Genomic DNA, 20,189 nt, shown 5'->3' on the forward strand with positions numbered 1-20,189 from the left:
CTGTCCCATGTAGTGATCCCATGCCTTCAGCTCAGGGCATCAGTCCTCAGCAGATAATGTAATGTTGGCAAGTCTGAAATTTGCACTTTTTGGAAGTTTGACCATTATTTCTTCTCCCTGGAGCAATCTAGAATGGACCTCACAGGCACCATGTTTCCCTTGGGTGGTAAACTGGGGACTGCTTGGCTCATCAGAACAGCTACATTTCTACTTCAGCATCCCACACTGGGAGACTCAAGGCCTGATTTGGTCACGTACTTATTTACATATGTAAATAGTTCTATTGAAATCAGGTATATTTATGGTCGAGACTAATTGTGACAATTGGTGGTCTTGAAGTTACATTTGTGTTTCAAGTAACTTGCTGCCTTAGAGCCTCCAGCACTGGAAGATTTTAGTCATAATATTTTGAAAGTGGGATAAACACTTACTCAAATGTTTTGGGTTCCCCAAACATCAGGCGTGGTGTGAGGCCAGTTCCAGTTTGGGCTGGTGCTGGATGGTTGTGTCTGTATCAGCCTCCTCAACAGCAGGGCTGAATTCCTTGGTCCAGGTCTGTGCTTTGACCACATTACATTAGGACATGACTCAGGTCTTCTCCTCTGTCCATCGTTTTTCCATGGAACCAGGTGATGTGGGCTGGGTGGGAGCTGCAAAATGCTCCAAATAAGTCCATGGGCAGGAGTAAGGGTGGGGTGTCCCAAGCCTTGGACCACACAGTGGTGTCCTTCAAGGTGTATGCAAGGGTCTGCCTTGTGCCTTTGTACAAAAAATCGTGGAATTGGTTATGTTGGGAAAACCTTTAGGATCATGGAGTCCAGCTGTATCATCCAGCCATCATCATCCAACCATTCGTCCCCCATCCAACATCCAAGGAGCAGCAACAGGGCTTCCTGAGAGTGTAGGACAAGGCTGTCTGACAGCAGTCGGACTAGAAAATGAAGCAACTAAAACATACAGATTTTTTCTGCTCCATGACAGAGGAAGTGGGTTTTCAGATTTGCTTGTGTTGGAAAAGAGAGGGGAATTCCAGGGGCAAAAAAAAGTTGTTTGTTTGTCACGGGCTTTGCAAGGTTGTGGTTTGCACAGATCCTGGATTACAAAACAAATTATATCAAATTCCTTGTGAGTTTTGAATATTAGGACTCAGATGAATCAAATTAGCTGAATCAAAGGGAAGGTGCAAGAACAGAGACCTTAAAAATGTTTGGTTGTGTGACTTTGCAGTTGTGCTGGTGTGACTGCTGTGGTGGTGATGGGCTCAGTGTTTGTGCAGGGTCTGTGAGGGCAGCCCTGCTGCTGTTTTCAGGCAAACACTGCTGTTTTCAGGTCTCTAGGACAGGTTCAGAGGAGCTAATACCTGTGAAACACATCCTGTTGGCTCCTGTGGTAGCTGGACCCCTGTGAATTATGACCCCAAGAGCTAAGGAGACACTGCCAATTTGTCTTTCAGACAAATGAACAGTGCTGATTTATATTCTGCCTGGTATATCAAGCATTAAAATCTCACCAGAAAATATAAAGATGTTGGGGAAGTGAGTGGCTGTACATATTACATAATAAATAATAGTAAAAAAACCCCAGAAATTCAGCATTCTCCACAGTTTAACAGTATCAGACCTAATCCTTTGCTTTTAGCTGAACAAAAGTCTTCTTTGATATTGGCGGGGTGTTTTCCTGGAAAACACAGAATTCTCGAGTCCCAATCTGAGGAGCACAGAAAAATAAGTGTAATTTATCTCCATGTTTACAAGGCTAACACATGTTATAATCCTGTAGAACAACAAGCAGTTATTTCAGAGAGTGTTATTTTTCCAGCGATGTTCTTGTTGTATTATGTAGCTCTTTAGAGCCCCGGGAATCACTCCCCTTCACCAAAGAATTCAGTGAGCCTCAAACACATGTTCAGAGGCTTTGCTGAATCGGGGGCCTCAGGGTTTGATCTTGCAAATGCTTTCTTCCAGGCATGTTTCTGAACTACCACAAGGCATTCTTTAGACTTCAGCAAATCTAACCACAACAGTGAATGCAATGCCTGTCACAAATTGTCTGCAGGATTGGGTCCCACGTGGCTGGGAAGAACCGCTAAACATTTTGTTTGCTAAGGACGCGGCTGAAGGGGCGTCGTGGGCGGGTTCCAGGGGAGGAGGTTTGATTGCAAAGCCCGAGTGGGCTCCTGCCTCCTAAAGCACAGACCACGCAAGTCACCCCGCTTGGTAGGAGAGAAATACAACAGAGCCCGCAAGCACCACCAGGCTTTAGATTCAGAGCCATGAATCACAGAATAATTTAGGTTCAGAGGAGTCTCTGGAGGTCTCTGGTCCAAGGAGGGCCAACTTCAAAGTTAGAGCCAGCTTCAAAGTTGGAGCATGTTGCTCAGGGTCATGTTCAGCTGCGTTCTGGGTATTTCCAGGGATGGAGGCAGCCTGTTTGCAGGTGTCCCTTTGCCTCTCTCACTCCCTTTGCCTTTTAGGATCATGGGGTTTATGGGCTTTTTTAATTGTTCCAACTTTCCTTTGACTAAATGGCACAAGGCTCTCAAGACACTTTGCACCAGTGCCTGTAATAAAATTAAATTTCTTTTTATTTTTTGCCTTGCTTTTGTTTTTCCTCCTTCTTTCCTCTCTAATCAGATAACAGTGGATCAATCTGCTCTGCCAGGGAGGAGGGGCGTGGGGGAAGGCAGGAGGGAGGCAGGGAAGGAAACTGTGTGGTCTCACTGTCAGGCTGTCCTGGCCTTCTCCGAGCACAAAGCCGAGTAACAGAAAACAGAAAAGATTAATAGCATTTTCTTCCTGCAACATGCTGAAGAGCGACAGTGAGATTAATTAATTAATTAATGGAAGCATCTGGCAGTGCTCAGTTTTTTAAGTTCTGCAGCAGTCTCCCTCTTCCCCATCGTGAAATTTATCATCTCTACCTTTTCGCCCCCCCTGCCTCCACCCCCAGCTGCTCCATGTAGTGGATTTTGCATATTTTTTATCTTTTCCACACAGAATTCGGTCCCACGGGGGAAGTTTCGCTTTGCCCTTTGATTTGTAGGGGACAGGTGATTCAAAGCCGTGTCCCTGTGACTGATGCACCTCTCTCCTACCTCCGGGCTGCCTTCCTTTCACCTTGCTCCTGATTACTCCCACGGTAACTGATTTTTGCGGTTACCGCGGATCTCGGCCAAGTTCAACCCTGCGTGTCCTGTGTGAAAACAGACCCCATTTGTAAGAGTTATGATTCGCTGTGGTGGGAACCCGGGGCTTAGCACTTGATCCATCCCCAGCGGAGTGTTGAGAAATGGGTGTCTGAGGCACAGCTGAGCACCTTGTCCTTGGCGTGCACTCTCCCACACACCAACACCGCACACCCAGATATATGTGGGACATTGAAAAAGAGCCCGGCTTTCATTTGCATTCCTTTTGTGGAGTGGGATGTGCATTATGCATTGATTTAGCTCACCAGTGCTGAAGAAAGAGAAGGATATAATAAAAAAGATGCAGAGATCAATAAAAAGGGAGGGAGGGGGAGAGAAAGTAATATGAAAAGAGATGAGTGAAGACTGATAGACACATTGAAACACAGCTGGGAAGTAGCTCCAGAACTTCTATCTCCCCTTAAGTTTGCCAGGCAATTTATGGGGTTTTCAGCCACATCTTATTGGTGTTATTATAGCTATACTTTATCTCCTTTGCTTATAAGGGACTCCTGGCTAAAGCCTTTTTACAGCAAAACAGGGCAGCAGAGCTTCCACTGACTTCCAGATGGGAGTGGTCACCCTGAAGAATGGGAATGTTTCAGGTTAGACACACATCTCAGTGGTGTGTGGGATCAGGGCCTCAGGGATATAAAATACAAAGAAAAGACACAGAGCAGAGGCAAAGAGAAAATAAATATATCTAGCTCTTGAATTTACCACCAATTTCTGGCATGCTTGAAACATTAGTCACCAGTGGTTGTTCGGGGAGAAGTATGATTTTAATTTGACAATGATCCTTAAACACCTTTTCTTTTGCTCCTGCTTGGCCCCAAATGTTTTTCTGCTACCTTACAAATCTGGATCTGTCTTCCTCCTCCTCCTCAGAGGCCTCTCCCTCCAGCTGTGAGCCTTACCTTTGTGGGAGCTCTATCCTTTACCTCTCCCATTATCCATAAATTAAGCATAGCACTTTCCCCTAATCTTATTGTTTGGCGGGCTGCATTGCATTCAGGGAAATGATTAATATTCATGAGCTTGCTATCTCTGTTTGGTGCATAATCCTCTGGGGAAATTGCAGTGTTAAATGAGTGACACAAACCTAATTTTATATGTCTTTTCTTTCCTTTCTTTCTTTTTCCTTTTTTCCCTTTCTGACAGAGAAGTAATGTGCTTAAAATAAATTGATGGATGACCATCCATATTCATTGTGGGTATGCTTTGAGAGCGCTCCCATCCTCTCCCCCTCCCTTCCTCCTACTACTGCACAGGAACACAGCTTTGGCTGCCCAAACTGTGGCCCCATGCTGCAGCTAATGGTGATTTTGCCTTCTTTCACCAGCATTAAATAGGCCTTGGCTGACCCTGCCGAGGGCTTTCAGTAGAACAACAGCATGGGAGAAACAGAGCCACCTTGCAAGAGAAACTCAGCATCTCCCAGGGCATCAAGAAGGTGAAAGCATTGACCAAAGAGCTTGGGAAAGAGTGTTGGTGTTGTTAAAGCAGCTGAGGTTCTATAGCAGAATTTCATGGCAAATAGTCATGAATTTACTGGCCGGAGTTATTCAGATGATATTTGTGTGACTCCCTCAGCTTAAGGCAAATACTTTGAAGCTGACTGTTTCCTGCAGCTCGCGGGAATGTGGCTGCATGTTCTGAAATGTCTAAGCACTCATTTGGCAAGTTAGTAATCACAGCATCCTCGTAAAGTCTCTTAAAGTGATTTTCAGACTGTCATCATTAATCGTGCAATCCTAGGAAGGCCAGCTGAACCACAGAGCAGAGAGAGCAGACATCTCAGGCAGCAAAATACAAAGGACAGATGCTTTTTTGTGGGGGAGAATGTGGGCTGGAGTGGTATTTGCCTGCATTTTTCCTTAGGCCAGTGACTCCAACCCAGCTCAATCCAGCTTTAGTTTTTCAGGACACAGCTACAATGAAAGTCCAGCAGGAGAATTACTCCTCTGCTTGTTGCATCCCTCACACATTACTCTCTGTGGATCTGAGAGGCTTCCACAGCTGGTCATACTCCCATCCTTAGAGCATCCTCTGTGACTCAACAACAACTGTGCTCAGAGGATGAGGCTGAGCACAAGACCTTCCTTTGCAGTAACATCCAACCATGTGCACAAACAAGAACTTTGTTTTCCCTGGGGAATGCCACCTCTGGGGTTTTACTCTTGTGTTCCTCCTCCCAAACAAGTGTCTCAAAGGGTCATGCAGGCCATCTTTCTCAAGGTCATAATGGTCACTCCCTTGTGTGACAGAAACCTCAAGACTTTCTGTTGAACAATTTCCAAGTTAAGCTGATAAATCTGTGTAATATCAAAATCTTATTGGCACTACTTTATCCAGCCATGCAGGGAGGGAAACAAGGTGAGGTGGGAAGAGAATATATGTGTAAGTGCTCTTTCAACAATACCTGTTTGCCAGGGTTGGGGATGGCTGTGTTGGGTCCTGGTGGCCATTCCTGGTTGCCAGGGTTGGGGATGGCTGTGTTGGGTCCTGGTGGCCATTCCTGGTTGCCAGGGCTGGGGATGGCTGTGTTGGGTCCTGGTGGCCATTCCTGGTTGCCAGGGTTGGAGATGGCTGTGTTGGGTCCTGGTGGCCATTCCTGGTTGCCAGGGCTGGGGATGGCTGTGTTGGGTCCTGGTGGCCATTCCTGGTTGCCAGGGTTGGGGATGGCTGTGTTGGGTCCTGGTGGCCATTCCTGGTTGCCAGGGTTGGGGATGGCCACTTTGGCAGTGATAGCTCAGACAAGGTCTTGCTACCACTGCCAGCCAAGGGAAATATCCTTTCTCTTAAGTGACAAAGACTCATGTTCTTGGAGCTGAAATATCAAATTTCAGTGCCGGGCTCTGAGAGGGAACTGTAATTGTATCTGTCTGCAGCAGGCAGATCAATTGCATAATTCTGGTGCTCTGACTGCTATATCATAGCGAGGAGCCCTGCCACACAAAGAAAGCCAGTCACGCCCAGGAATGCATTTCCAGGAAGCAGCTGAATTACCAGGGAGCCGTGCTCCACAAAGGCATTATCCCTGCCCGCTCTGCTCAAGAGATGCTCAGACATGATTGTCATATTCCACGGAAAAAAAAGCCTCCTGCGAGGCCCCTGGATGTTCCGCAGTAGATTGCGACACCCACGCTGCCTTCATTTCCAAGGTGTCTGTTTTATTTCATTGAAGGAAGACGTCACCATTTATTGATATGTGACTTTATTCGGAAAGGTCTGCCCAAGCTCCATGTAATGGTTTTCCTCCTTTCAATCAGAACATCCAGAAAGGAGAGTAACTCTTGAATATTTTACTGTAGCAGGAAATATCTCTGTCTCTGCCTTCTTCAATATTAAAGAAGAGATTAGCAGATATCCTGGAAGCAGGCCATATTATTCACTCTCTTCCCACTGAAGCCAAAGGTGAAACTCCCATAGAAATAAAAGGAGCAGGTTCTGCGGTCACTCAGCCACCGAGTTCATGTGATCTGCAGTGGAATTATTTCCCCTTTTGTGACAGAAACCTCTGGATACATTTCTTCTCCTCTGCGTGAGCATAAACACCAGTGCTGGAGATGCCGATTAAGTGACGTGGTGGTAAAACCCTGCTTCTGCAGAAGCTGCTGACTTTGGTGAGCTTGGGGTTTGGCCTTTGCTGTGTCTGAAGGCCTGCATACCTCTGAACAGACCTTTCAGGGGTTAAAATGCAAATCTTGTTCTGTTCCAAGAATTTGTTACTCTAAGACAATGCTTATGCTTTTTTGTCCCCCCTCCTTTATTTTTTCCCTTTTTTTTTTTTTCTGGACAAATAGTTATGTGGCACGAGGCTTGTTATAGTTGGAAACATCCCTAAGTAAACAGCTGAGCTTAAAAATACTCCTTTTTTTTTTGTCTGACCTTTAAAAAAAAAGGTAGTTACTGCACAAAAGAAGACTATGCCGATGCCAATCACTGCGTCCTGGCTGAAAACAGGAAACTGCCCCCAGTGTCTGTCCCCAGCACTTTGACCACCCTGCTTGGACACTCAAAGCCTTGTTTGAGGATGTGCCCTGCACTGTGAATTGGATCTCTTTACCTCTCTTTTTTCTTTATTTCATGAGGTGGAAGGCTGCCTATCACAGATAAGTGTATATCCTGCATGTCTGCTTGCTGGCCTCCATCAGGCTTCACTCATTTTGCTGATGATTTTCCAGCTTCTCCTCAATCTGGAAAAGGTGATGGGGAGATACCTGCTTATCCAGACCTGCTCTGGTAGGTGTTTCCCAGTGCTCACTAAACCATCTGTTATCTGTTATGTGGGGCATCCTTTCATTTCTGAACCCCAGAGGAGGGATCTGTATTTCAGTTCCAAGAGCTGCCTCTTGCACTGTGCTCTCAACGAGAGACAGAGTTTGCATCATTTTCTGGTGCAACACACAAGAGCCCCAAGACTATTTTGGATCTTAAAGCCTGACTTCAGGACTTGGAAAAACAGGTCTTGCCAATTTGTTTCCTCAAGTCACACTTCTCCAGGTTGATGCTGCCACGGGAGCCTCCTTCAGGGTTTCCCAGGTGTCACAGAAATCTTTGTTGAACTGGAGGCTGCCTCTTCCCAAAACAAGGGCAAGACAGAAACTTTGGTTTGGCCCTAATGTTTTTCTGCTTTCAGTAAGAACTTTTTAAGGCAAAAAGAGCTTGGGCTGCCTGAATGAAGATGTGTGCCCTGCGATCAGCTCAGCATCCTCCAGCATCTACTGTCAATCCCCCAGAGATGATCTCTCCTGCTGCCAGGTGCTATGCCTGCAGACATTTTACTGTTCTAGATTTAAGCTGGATTTCCAGGCAACTGCTTTTTAATTTTTTAAGGTGTTTTTTTTTTTTTTTCCTTGAGGACAGATCAGATGTCCTTTATGTTCCCTTCCTCCATATCTCCTTCAAATCAGATTCATCTTTGAAGTGAGAAGTCCACGGCGTTGATGAACAGTCCGTGGTGCAGGTCATGCATGACCAATCTCTGTGACCATCACCAGGTCTTGGGAGCCCTGGAACTCTGTGGAGCTCATGTTAGCTCATGTTGCTGAGGTCACGGATGCATTTAGTGTCACAGTAGATAAGAAGAGACCAGGAAAAGCATTTTGCATCATGATAGGAATAAAGCCATTACCTACTTATTCCTAGAAAAACACCCCTCCTGACACTGTCTTCTCTGGCTCTGAGCCTGTTGGACTCTATGAATATAACTGAGCTCTGTTCCCACCACTGAAGAAAGGGAAAAAGCCTGTTAGTTTTTATTTTCTGAGGGCAGTTGTAGGAAGAAACAATCTGGTTGTTCTTTGCTTTGCTCACAAAATGTAAGACTCAACAAGTAACCTGCCAATCATCCAAGACCACTGGAAGAATCTGGAGTCAGAGCTGGTGCTCAGCACCTGCAGGAGGAACCTCTGCTAGTTTTTGGCAGCCCACACAGTGATGCACCACAGCTGGCTGGTGAAAGTTGGTGCCCTCATCTGTGTCTGGGAAGGATTTAATGCCAATCCCCTGTTAGCCATCACTCAGAGCTGGGAAGCTCAGGGGCAGGAAAGGCCTTCCCTTCCTCCCAGCATCACCCCCCTCAAGGCAGGGCACTGCACAGTGTGATGAGTCAATAGTGAGACCAACAGATCTTCCTTAAAAGTAACCAGGGCTGTAAAGCCAGTTTTCCTCATCATTTTTCAAAGCACACAGAGGTGAGTGGGTGCCTCATCTCTCAGCTTCTGTGCACGGTGTTGTCCCATGGATGTGGTGGCTCTCCAGGGCCAGCACAGCTCCAGGGCTCATGACAGTGCAGTTCAGCAGGACTTGGTTAATCATTTAGGCAGCCCCAGTTTAATTCAGACATCTCAGACTCACTGTTCAGTTCCTCCCTCGGGTTTTGCAGACTCTGAGCAGACAGATTTATTGGGGTCTTAGGCATAATCAGGAACAAATTAGCCTCTGTTAGGATCACACACTGTCCTGGATCGCAGCTATTCAAAGGCTGCTTTCCCCTCCATGTGAGTATGAATTAAGTCACTGGGCTGAAGTAGGCCTTGAGTATTCTTTTATCCCAAACACATGATCTTATCAGAAGCCCATTACGTTTATCATCGCATTAGGAGGGAGCATTTGGAGCCAGTGCAGGAGTACGGTGCTCTGTAAATGTTGTGCTTACTTCAGTGCCTGTCATGAAAAAGAAGCCAGTGCTCTGGGAAGGCCGGGAAACACTGCCTAAATGGATGTGCCTAAAATTAGGCTGGGAGTTTGTGGGTGTGTGTTTGCACGGGGGGTGGCTGGGTCGGGGAGGTGTGAGGGGAGCGCCCGTGCGTTTGTGTGTCAGTGTTTCTGTCGGCGTGGGTGTGCAGCAGGGAGGTGATGTTCCACTGGATGTGTGCATATCTGACTGTGCATATGTTTATAGGCTGCAGGTCAGGTCTTTTTAACATGGTAGGTATTTTTCTTTCTTCCCCACCCCTTACAGAGATAAGCCTCTTTTCATGAAATGACAAAGAAACACTTTTTTTTTCCAAAAATGCATATTTTCATCTGTTTGGCATTTGTTTTTGAGGGTTTTGGATTGCTGGCCTCAGTCTTTTTAGGGCTTAGTATTTCTCAGAGATTTCTGTTGGGCCTCTCACTCAAACTGGGACATAGTGGGTAAGCCAATTAATTTTATCCTACTGTCCTGAGACCTGACTTATGCCTTGATATGAGAGAGGAGAAGAACGAGAGATGCAGAAGGATAAGGTGAGGGAACCAAGAGTTTGTCTCCAAACACTGACATTCTCATTCCACCCATTCCTGGAGCTGGCCAGACACAGGGCATGGCTCTCCCAGGGATGAATGAGCCCCATTGGGGTAGCACTGCTGGGTTCCCTCAGGGCCCATCAGCACATCCACCCAGACATCCCAGGAGCCATTGTCATCTCTTGTCTGGGAAACACTCCCCCAGGCCCTCCTCCCAGCTCTTTGAGGGTGGGGTATATGTTTGGTGGCTCCCAGACAAATGAAGATGTTAAGATGTGACATGTAAGGGCAAGAAATTTGGCCACCCTGGGAATATTCATTCAGGGTTGCAATCATACAGCTGAAACACTTCCAGACTTGTGCTCCTTTTCACCAGCTTGGAGCTCTGGCCTGACAAATACACAATTCCTTACATTTATCCATTTACACAAGTTGTCCACAGAGGTTGTGATGAAATCAAACCATAATGACATTTTTCTCTGTTAGACTTCTCCATTCTTTCAAAGCTACTCTGTCTTGAAGACCTGGAATATTGCACAGGAAGAAAAGGAGTGAAAGTCATTAAATAATTGAATAGCAATAAACTGATTTTTTCTGGCTCATGATGGTATTTCACTGTGTAAACCAGGAGAAAAAATAAACAGGGGATTTAGTAGATTGGAAGTAGCTCAAAATTGAGCAGCCCTTAGATTTTCTGACACCTAGCTCATGATAGTCCAATGCTACCGACAGGATTTTCCTTAGGGATCCCTTCCATCAGTCCAGCTAGCAGCTCTGGCTAATTTCCTACCATTTTTTCAACAGGCTTATTTGCCAGACAAAAATACAACAGGCTGTCAGAACTGGATACCTCTGGGGACTGGCAATGATAATACAATACAAAATAGGATACCAACAGGTCAAAGGTTTCCATTTCACAGAGTACTCTAATGACTGAAAGTCATTATTGCTATGCAGTCTGTTTGAAAAGAGTAGATAGATCTCAGTTCAGTTTTTAATGGCCCAGTGTTACAGAAACAACCTCAAAAATTTGGCATCTTTGTTGGCAGTCTCATTAGAGAAGCCACAGAATAAATGGGCAAGGATAATAAAGTCTCCTGCTGCTTTTGATCCTTTCAGGTCAAATCTGAGTCATGTTGGTTGAAGCCGTGTGTTTATGTGGCAAACTCACCCTCACACTGTGTGTACTGTATCTGCCTTGGATAAACAGATCTGTTTGGCCCTTTGGTCACTACAACTGTGAACTTGGCAGTTTTCACCATCTCTACAGCCACAGTTGCTGTTGTTGTTGTTGATTTGCAGATATCTTTTATAAACAAAAAGGGAAACATTTCAGACCAAACTCTCTGCTGGCGTTTTTCCATCCCAGCTGGTGGAATTATGCCAACACCCACATTTGCCTCTCTATGTATTTTCTATCGCTGCGTTCTTCTATCTCCTTTTAAAAGGAGATAGATGAAAATAAGCAGAAACCCCCTAACATTAGGAAATATCTTCAGGGAATTGCCCAATACAAAAGTTGGCTATTGCTGCTTGGCTTTATTTAAATCACCTTGGTATGACCTAGAAGTGACCAATGCTTCCACCTCCCAGTGACCTGACCCAGCAGATACAGGACCACTGCTGGTACCATGTCCTAGGAACTGCAGACACATGTGGTTTCTTTTCTCTCTTTCTCCTGGCAGATGAGCCCAGCAGGTGCTATTTCCACGACGGCGATGGAGTGTGTGAGGAATTTGAGCAAATGACCAGCATCAAAGACTGTGGCGTTTACACCCCCAAAGGCTTCCTGGATCAGTGGGCTTCCAATGTCTCTGTCTCACACCACAGTGACCAGCAGTGCCCAGGGTGGGTGGTCATCGGTCAGCCGGCAGCAACCCAGGTAAGGACAGCACGTTCCTTTTCCTCTCCTGGCCATCCAGCAAGGAGCAATGCTCTCAGGTGGAGCTCAATGCCCAGCCTTCAGGGGTGCTGTCACCCCTGCCTGCTCACTCGTTGCTTCACCAAGGATGGCCCCTGGCAGCAGTTTCTCTCTTTCTGAGTCCTGATTAGCAATGATGAGTTGAAATCCAGTCCCAGTCACCCAACTCGAATTGGCTGAGGTTGTGGCTGGGTTGATTCAATGAGCTGTGCAGGAGTCACCTCTCCCAACCATCATCACCTCAGAGATAGACGGGCCCTTCACAGCAAGCACTGGGAACGAGCTTGTGGCAATGAGTTCTGAAGGCTAATGCCGAATAATACAAAAGAGTGTTCTTTCTTTTTTAATAGTTTTGTGTTTTCTGCCTCCCAGTTCCATAAAAGCACCCTATTGTTCTATTCTGAGAAAGGTCCTGTCCATTCCCAAAGCCATTCATTAGCTTTAACCCCCTTCTCCTATGTCTCCTTTGTAACATAAATAGCTCCAGTTACCATAACTTTACCTTTTGTCTCTTTGAGAGAATTAGATCCAAATGAGTTCAAAAAAACATTAGATAAATGTCTGGAAAACAGAGCTGTACATGATGCAGATGCAGCAGTTCAGATGCAACCTGATTTGGGAAAGCCCACGTTGCTTGCTGATGATTTTTAGAGGGAAAGGATCTTCATATACAAGGACTGCTTTGTATATTCCTCCTTTAACCCCCACTGTTGTCCCTTATTAGAGACGGAGAACTTATCACACCTAATCAACTTTGGCTGACTTCTGGTTGGACGCAGAAAAGTTTTTCTAAGAATCTAATTATCCAGGAGGTGTCTTGAGTGGGCAGTGCAGGGAGGAGTGCCGTGTCACAGATATGACAAGCAGATCTCTCTGTTCATAGTAAATGTTAAGCATTTCCAGTTGGCTTGCAAGAGAAAACATCTTTATGCAAGAGGCTTGGCCTTGCTCACATTGCACAAGTCTGTAACAAATTAATGACCAGGTCAGTTCTAAATGCACAAAGCGTGGTTAGCTGGCAGAGGATCAAGACAGAATCCTGAGCCCAGTATTGACTTTTTGTCATGGTCTCATTTATTATTTCACACTGTAAAAGGAACTTTCCTCTGGACCCTTGCTTGTGCCTTCACAACTTCCTCCTCATTCAAGCTCCCTGTGCAGACCAAAGGCCAGTGTCTCCAGTTCAGGTGCTGCTTTTTGGACACATCCCCAGGCATTCTGCCCCCTTGCAGCTGCTCCAGAACTGCCCTGGTTTTCTCTGAAGCACTGGTAGGAGCTCAGCCACACCACAGAGTAGGTAACATATGGTCCTGTGGTGGAAAAACCACTGCCATGCCCACACACAACAGAAAACCCTGCTGTGTACCCACAACTCGGGTGTGTTTGTTGTACCCAGATGAGATAAAGTTGTCACAGCCTTGGGTGTTTTTGGTTTGTTTGTTTTTGTTTATAAAAAAAAAAAAGGCAAAAAAAGCTGTTGTATTTATAGGCAGAGCAGTGGCATATCACACACTGGCAGAGTGAATGGGAATATGCCTCCTGTTATTGCCTGGCCCCTGGGGAGATAGCAGTGTGCTATTTGCTTCCAGCAAAAAGAATTTTTGCTTTAGCTCAGCTGGTCCTATTACACCAGTTTGAGTGCATGGGGTTCACTGACCTTTTTAATCATATAGATGTTAGGAAAGTTTTTGTTTCTCCCAGGAACAGGAGAGTTGTCTTGGGAAAGCACCTGACTTGTCACTCTGGAGAGGTTAGGTGGGGCAGCAGGTCATCAGTCTGTTAGCTTGTGGAGATGAAAATTAACCTAAGATCTCCTCTAATCACTGCATGTAATGATCACTGGTGTGTAAACATGTTTGGCTTCATTATCTGCACAAGCACTGAGCCTTAGGGGTTTTCTGTGTTGATGAAAAGAGCACCTTTCCTCACCCAGATACCTTTCGGAGTAGGTTGTGTGCTTGCCGGTCTTGTGCAAACTATTCGTGTTGTTGCTGGGTAGCTTCCTGATAAATCAGAGTGGTATTTGTGTTGGCTTCTCATCAGGAATGCCATGAAAGATATGTTTGAGTGCAGTGCCCAGCAATATACAGAATACATAAGCTGCCTGTTTGTCAGCCATCCCCGCCTCTCACCATTGCCCCGGCGTTCTCAAGGCTCTGTAAAACATTCTAAGCATGTCCTGACTTAAAATGTTTCTCATCCTTAGATATCTCAACACCGGGTTCTCTGCATGACTGTCATACTTGTGTCAAGGCTTTTTCTGAGGACTTTGCATCCCAAGCTGTTTGGTCGTTGTGCTATCTCTCAGCAATACCTGCCCATGTGCCTTGTTTACTGCTGGGGGAGTGTTGATAAGCACAAACTGGAGAACACTTTTTTGTTATTATAGGGCTGTTCCTGTGACCTCTTTGCTCAGTTCAGTGCAGGCACTGCCTGTGTCTGCAGCTGTCTTTTCCTTAGATACCCACACTTAGTTATTAGTTTGGGATGGCTCTTACATCACTTGTTAGTGTGAGGCTGCCGAATGGCAACATAGTAAGGGAGATAAAAAAGAAACTTCGCAGTATAAGATTTGTTTTGAACAATGAAATGCTTACAAAGAATGACACAGTCTTGGCGAAGAGATACAGATTTGAAAAATGGAAAGGTCAAACAGCCCCCCCTTTAAACAATCACCCTTTCTGCAGAAGCAAGACTGAGAGACAGCCACTTCTACTTTCCTGGCAGCCACCCTTCAGTGCTGATTAAGAAATATTCTCAGTACTGACAGCATCATATTCAGAGCCAAAGAGGGCCAGTCAGCAACACTGCACCAGCACAGAAATGCAAACACCAGTGCAGGGTAGTTTTGCAGTTTGATTTCTAATCTTGTGTCCTCCACAGACCTGGAAGCAGATGCTGCTCAGTACCTGCTGTAAGCTGCAGGAGGAATTCAGCAATAAGGGCTTTGCTCATTCTTGAGCTAATTTTTTCCCTCCTGATTCTGCTGTGAATTTCCAAACAGCCTCTCCTTGCACATCAGTTTTCTTTTGCCACGGTTTTTGCTGGGTGAGTGCATTAGCTCCTGTTAGTCTCTCTTGCTGGAGTCAGTTGTACTGAGCAGGGAGGATCTGGATATTTTGCTAAGGAGTCTGTACAGATGTGCCTCTGGAGAAAGCCTCTGACAGGAGGGATGCTCCAGCTGGGGTGAGCAGAGCACAGGCAGGGGAGTGCAGGCTGATCACAAGACACTGGAGATGCCATTTCTCCTTTCCTCTTGCTGGTGGCACTCCTGCTTTTAGAGAACTGATTCACCTGCAGCTTCCCTTTGGGCCTTTAGAACAGAGAATTACAGGAGGGGACTAATGGGTCTGTAGGAGGCTGATTCCTGACCTTGTAACTTGTCACAGCAATGTGTGCTCAAGGCTTGGCTGTTAGTGTGGGTTGGTGATTTAGAGGGACAGTCCCCCAGAAACTGTCTTCTGTTGCATTTCCTCCCAGCTGTGCTGAAGTTGTTTAGACCAAATAACTATAGATATATACTTTTATATATATATATTAAGAAGTAACTTTTGTTTTTCTCCTCTCCTTATGTCATTGTTTGAGCTTGGTTCTCCAGCGTATGGAAAAAGCCACACAGCTCAGGCACAGTTAACAGAACAGGGACTCTTTCCCAAGGCTGCTGGGCACAGACAGATCCTGGGAATCATTTTCATTCCCGGACTAAAGAACACACCCTGTTCTCCTCTGGGTACCCCACAGGGGCTTCTATGGAGTAAGAAGTTGTGGAAGAGGATTCTTATTACATCTTTCCCACAAACAGAGGCCCCCTCCTGCCCCATTACTGTTCCCACAATTGCACTCACCCAGACTTGCTGCAGCAAACCTTCCACCAGCAGCAAAGATGTCTAGAATTGCAGTGTGTCTGGAATAGCCCACAAAAAGAGAAGACAGGAGCATAAAAATATCCTGGCTACTTAAAGAAATAACATGGTAGAGCAAGGGCTCCAAGAGTGGTAAGAAAACACCATAAGAAAATCTAAGGGAAAGATGATGAAGTTCTCTGCCATGCAGTTTTATTCTGTCTAATAAATATAATGCTGAAGATAATTCCCCAAAGAACCAGCAGAGCCAGCAAATAGAGTAATCCTGAACAGAAGTGGAAAGAGAGGAAACCTGCAACTTTTAATGGAGAAGCCATTCCTTTCCTTTGGGGTGATCTTGCTGAGAAGAGGGAGGGTGTCTGTCTGTCGGCTCTGCAAGTGGCCCTTTTTGAACTTCCCCATTCACAGCCAAGTCCTGTTGCTCTTCAATGGTAAGAGTTTTGTTGTGGTTGGAGGGATAAAAAAATCCCTATTTTTAATAAGAAGATTTGCTTTGCAAATGTCTTTGTTATTTATAGCTGAGCCAGACTTTGAACCACTAAGCTCTGGAGGATGAGGGCAGAATCCCACTAAGAAAAACCATTAATGGAGGAACCATGAGTGATCAGAGACCAGTTCTGGAAAAAGATGAACTGGACACTGTGCACAGGCTGTCACAGGAGGAATGTAGGTTTGCTGTACGCAGCTGAGCTCATTTCCAGTACTGGCTGATCCACCAAAGGGCTTCAGCTTAGGTTACACAGTCTCCAAGTCTAAAGTTAGTTCCAGGGGTCCAAAATTTTGTCTTCATTTCCCCTGGAAATTACAGACCAGCCAATTTGGTCTTTTGCCTGAGGCTGGAGAGCTGCGTCATGAGCCTGGCCCTGACTGTCAGGCAAATTTGGGCTGGAATGCTCCTTCCTTGGATTAAGTGATGATATATTTGGGGTTTTTTTGTTTGTTTCTTTTTCAATGTGCAGTGATTAATTAAGCCTTATCACAGCCACATTGCTTGATTTCTGTTCCATTTAATAGAGGTGGAAGTGGGAGCATGGAAAGCTAAAGCTACTGTTTGAGGATTAGATCTCAAAATCCTTCAGAGACATTGCAGGCACTGGGCCTTACTGAGCCTAAACCTCCCAAGGACTAGGAAGTTCAGATGTCTTGAAAGGGAAATGTTCCTATCTTGGATAAAAAGAAAACTGTTCAGTGCTTGCTGAGAGTTGCTGCCTGGGAGCAGAGCCCTGGAGGGGTTTGAGGTCATTAAATCTGCATTTTAGCTCTGTCAGCCCCCTCACATCATTCTGTTTGTGAATTAATCAGTCTTGATCCTAGCACAATTTGGCTGTTCATTCCCAGTACACAAAAGGACTGGAAAACTGTCCCACCATCTCCTTGCCTTAATGGCTGGAAATGTTTCTTCCCACCTGGCTTGCTGGGAAAGCTGGATTCTGCAACCTTTCTGCCAAAGGAACTCCACTGGTCCTTATCTGCACGTTTGCTTTGCTGCTCTGCCTCACTGGAGGACGTGGTCCATGAGAAGAGTCCGAGGTGAGGGATGCTACAAGGATGTGTCATATCCCACCAGTGCCATGACTCAGGGATGATCTCAGCGTTGTGGGGAGCTAAATGAAATGAGAAATGGGTTTTCTAGGTAGGCTGGCTTGGAACAGGCTCATTTGCAGAGAGTTGGCTGAGGACGAGTGTTACCCTAAAGTCAGTTCAGAGCTGGCTGGAGGATGCTGCCCCTCACCTGGCTGCCTGCTCCAGCCAGGACAGACAGGGATCCCCTCCATCCCCACGGCTTCCAGTGCTCCTCTCTCTGCTCCTGGCTGGAGTAAAGCTCAGACCCCGTGGCTGATGTTGTAGCCTCCGGCTGATTTGTGTACGGGGAGGACAGAAAGAACACAATGAGATGTGAGAGGAGATTCCAAGCAATTTTGACAAACACTCAAGGGATTTTTTTTTTCTTTCCACTCCCTTCCCCCCCACTTGGTTTTTAGAATAATTTTTCAAGAGCACATATGCAAGTCATCTAAGGGAAACAGAACAGTGAGTACCAGGGGCTGGTACACTGTGTTCCCTTTGTGTACTGTAGAGAAAATAGATAAAAGAAACAAAGAATGATGCAGAGAGCAAAGCAGCCAACCGTACTCTCAGAGAGGTTCAATCCGACTTTTTCAGAGATGAAGGTCAAACCAAAAATCCTCAGGTGCCGGAAATTGGTCCCATCTTCCTAGAACCAAGAGACATTTACCACTAATGAAACAAGAGCAGAATTCCATGCCATTTGTTGTTTCCAGAAGCAAGAAGAAAGGCGAGAAAGGAATATTGTCTTGGGCAGTAATAGGGATTATGTGCTTCTTTAGGAAGTAAATTACCATTTTATGATCATATCTGCTGTACACCCAGCCACCCACCCAGATTAGAGGCGTCAATAGAGAACAGCTTGGACCCCCCTGGCATCGGCGAGCCGGGCAGCCGGACCCCCTGACAGAGGCACTGCTCATTAACATGCACTCCTCTGAAAGGAGACCCCCCTCCTCGGCCCTTGCCCCTCAACCTGCCACTCTCCCCGTCTGCTGCTGCTGCTCACAAGCCTTGGGATGCAGAGCATGTCCAGCCGTGAGCGTGGGATTGCTCCCCTGCATCCCATCCGGGTTGTTTGTCTTGGGTCCCTCTCCATTCAGAGCAGAGTGATTTTGCATAAATGCATCGACACGTCTGCTTTGTTCATGCACGAAGGGTTCTGGGCAGTTCTCATCCCACCCCCGCCCGGCCGTCTTCTCCCTGCTCCCTGGCATGGGGCTTTTCCAAAATTTCCCTGTGCAACAGCAAATAAACCTGCCTGAAGCAGAGCCAGGCGACCCGGCACGGTTAAAAATGCCCAGATAGACCTGAACCAAGCAATGGGAGAAGGGAATGGAAAAGGGTGCAAGAGCAAAGCCATAATGGCTTTTACTCTGTAATTTGGTTTCATGTTCTGCACAAGGAAACATGTCAAATATGTAAACAGAGCTCTCCAGGGTTGTAATGTAGCTACAAAACCACGGATGTACAGGCAGGCAGGGTGCTGCTCTCCAGCAGAACGGAATGCCATCCTCAAAACCACACGGTCATTTCTTTAAGCTGAAAGTAAACTTTCTCATGCCAGGAGCAAAGAATTTATTTTTTTTTCTTGTAAATGAAGGATTGTCTGCACCACTTGTTTGGAGTACCATAGGCATTTTAGCCCACATTGTCATAAGACACCTCGTATTTTGAATGCCAATGAATTTCAGGGTGTTCATCTTAAGATGTCTCTAAAAGGCATGGTTTTAGAGGATGGTGTTTACCCAGTACTGTCCTGAAGACGTCTTGAGTAAATGCCTCTGTTCCACCTGAAAATAAAAATCAGCTATAATAATAATAATAACAATTATAATAACAACAACAACACAAATAACAAAGTGGAGACAATTTTGCACTTGGAGCACTGTTGAGCTGCTCCAAGTCTCCTCTGAGCTGTACTGCCTTAGTGGGAGCTGTAACTGTGGAGGAACCCCACATCTGTGCTCACTTTTGGAAGTGCTGCCTGCAAAGCTGGAGGACCGCTCTTTCCTCTGAGGTCATTTCAGTGGGGAATCTGATAAGAAGACATGATTCACCCTGGTAATTCAAATTCACATCTGGTAAGTGGCCCAGCTCCCCCGTGCTATCAGCAGGACTCTCCTGGGGACTGGGTTTCCACCGTTGTCTCAGGGTCTGGCTCCAAGCTCTCACACGTGCCAGGAAATGGTTATTTGCAGGATCAGTGCTATTATCTGTCCCCACAAGTACCTCCTCTCTGGGAGAAGCCCTCAGCTCAGGAGAAAATCAAGTTCTGCTCAGCTATTTTGGTCATTGGGCCAAAATCCCTACACTTAGCACTGCCGGCAGTGAATGTCATTTTTCCATTTTTTTGGTAATTAACCCTTGCATCGTCACCCTCAGAGCAGACAAGTCACTCTTCAGAGAGGGGAAGGTGAAGCACAAGGTAGAGATGACCTTCTTCCCACCTCTCTCCATCCAAAATCCCTTGGAAGCGTTTGTCCTTCCAGCAGAGCTGCTCTGTCACAGTGTGTACACTGTGAGCTCTCCCAGCAGGAGAGGGGAAGCTCACTCTGGAAATGTACCTGTTTCCCAGCGGTTGTTCCTGGTGAGAAAGGCTGAGCCTTGGCAGCTGGGTGTTCCTCCACCCCCTCTGCTCCCAGTCCATCTTCTCAGAGCCTGCTCCTGAAGGTCAGTGAGGCTGAAGGAGCTGTGAGCTTCCTCTTTCACACAACACTTTAATCCCTCCAGTAATTCCTTCTGGGAGCAGCTGGGAGTTCCTGTGAACTCCCCTACAAACCTGGGACATCAAGGACTGAATGCTCCAAGTATTTTGGCTTAATCTGTTGGAGTTTGGGGTTTATCAGAGCAACCAGGGTTGTTCCAAGGGGAGAGGGGAGTGACAGACATGCTTTTGTCTTGGGTGGAGATGTGCAGG

The 20,189-nt window shown here is 46.1% G+C and overlaps 1 protein-coding gene across 1 annotated transcript in view; it reads left to right on the forward strand.

Annotated features, from left to right (window-relative positions):
* PAPPA (pappalysin 1) overlaps window positions 1–20,189 on the forward strand; it is a 182,580-nt gene that overhangs the window by 93,196 nt on the left and 69,195 nt on the right. The window contains exon 10 of the mRNA XM_063409222.1: window positions 11,605–11,801. Coding sequence (XP_063265292.1) covers window positions 11,605–11,801 — 197 coding nt within the window. The remainder of the gene's footprint in view (window positions 1–11,604; window positions 11,802–20,189) is intronic.

This window comes from Prinia subflava, chromosome 12 (assembly GCF_021018805.1).
Source record: "Prinia subflava isolate CZ2003 ecotype Zambia chromosome 12, Cam_Psub_1.2, whole genome shotgun sequence".
NCBI lineage: Eukaryota > Metazoa > Chordata > Aves > Passeriformes > Cisticolidae > Prinia > Prinia subflava.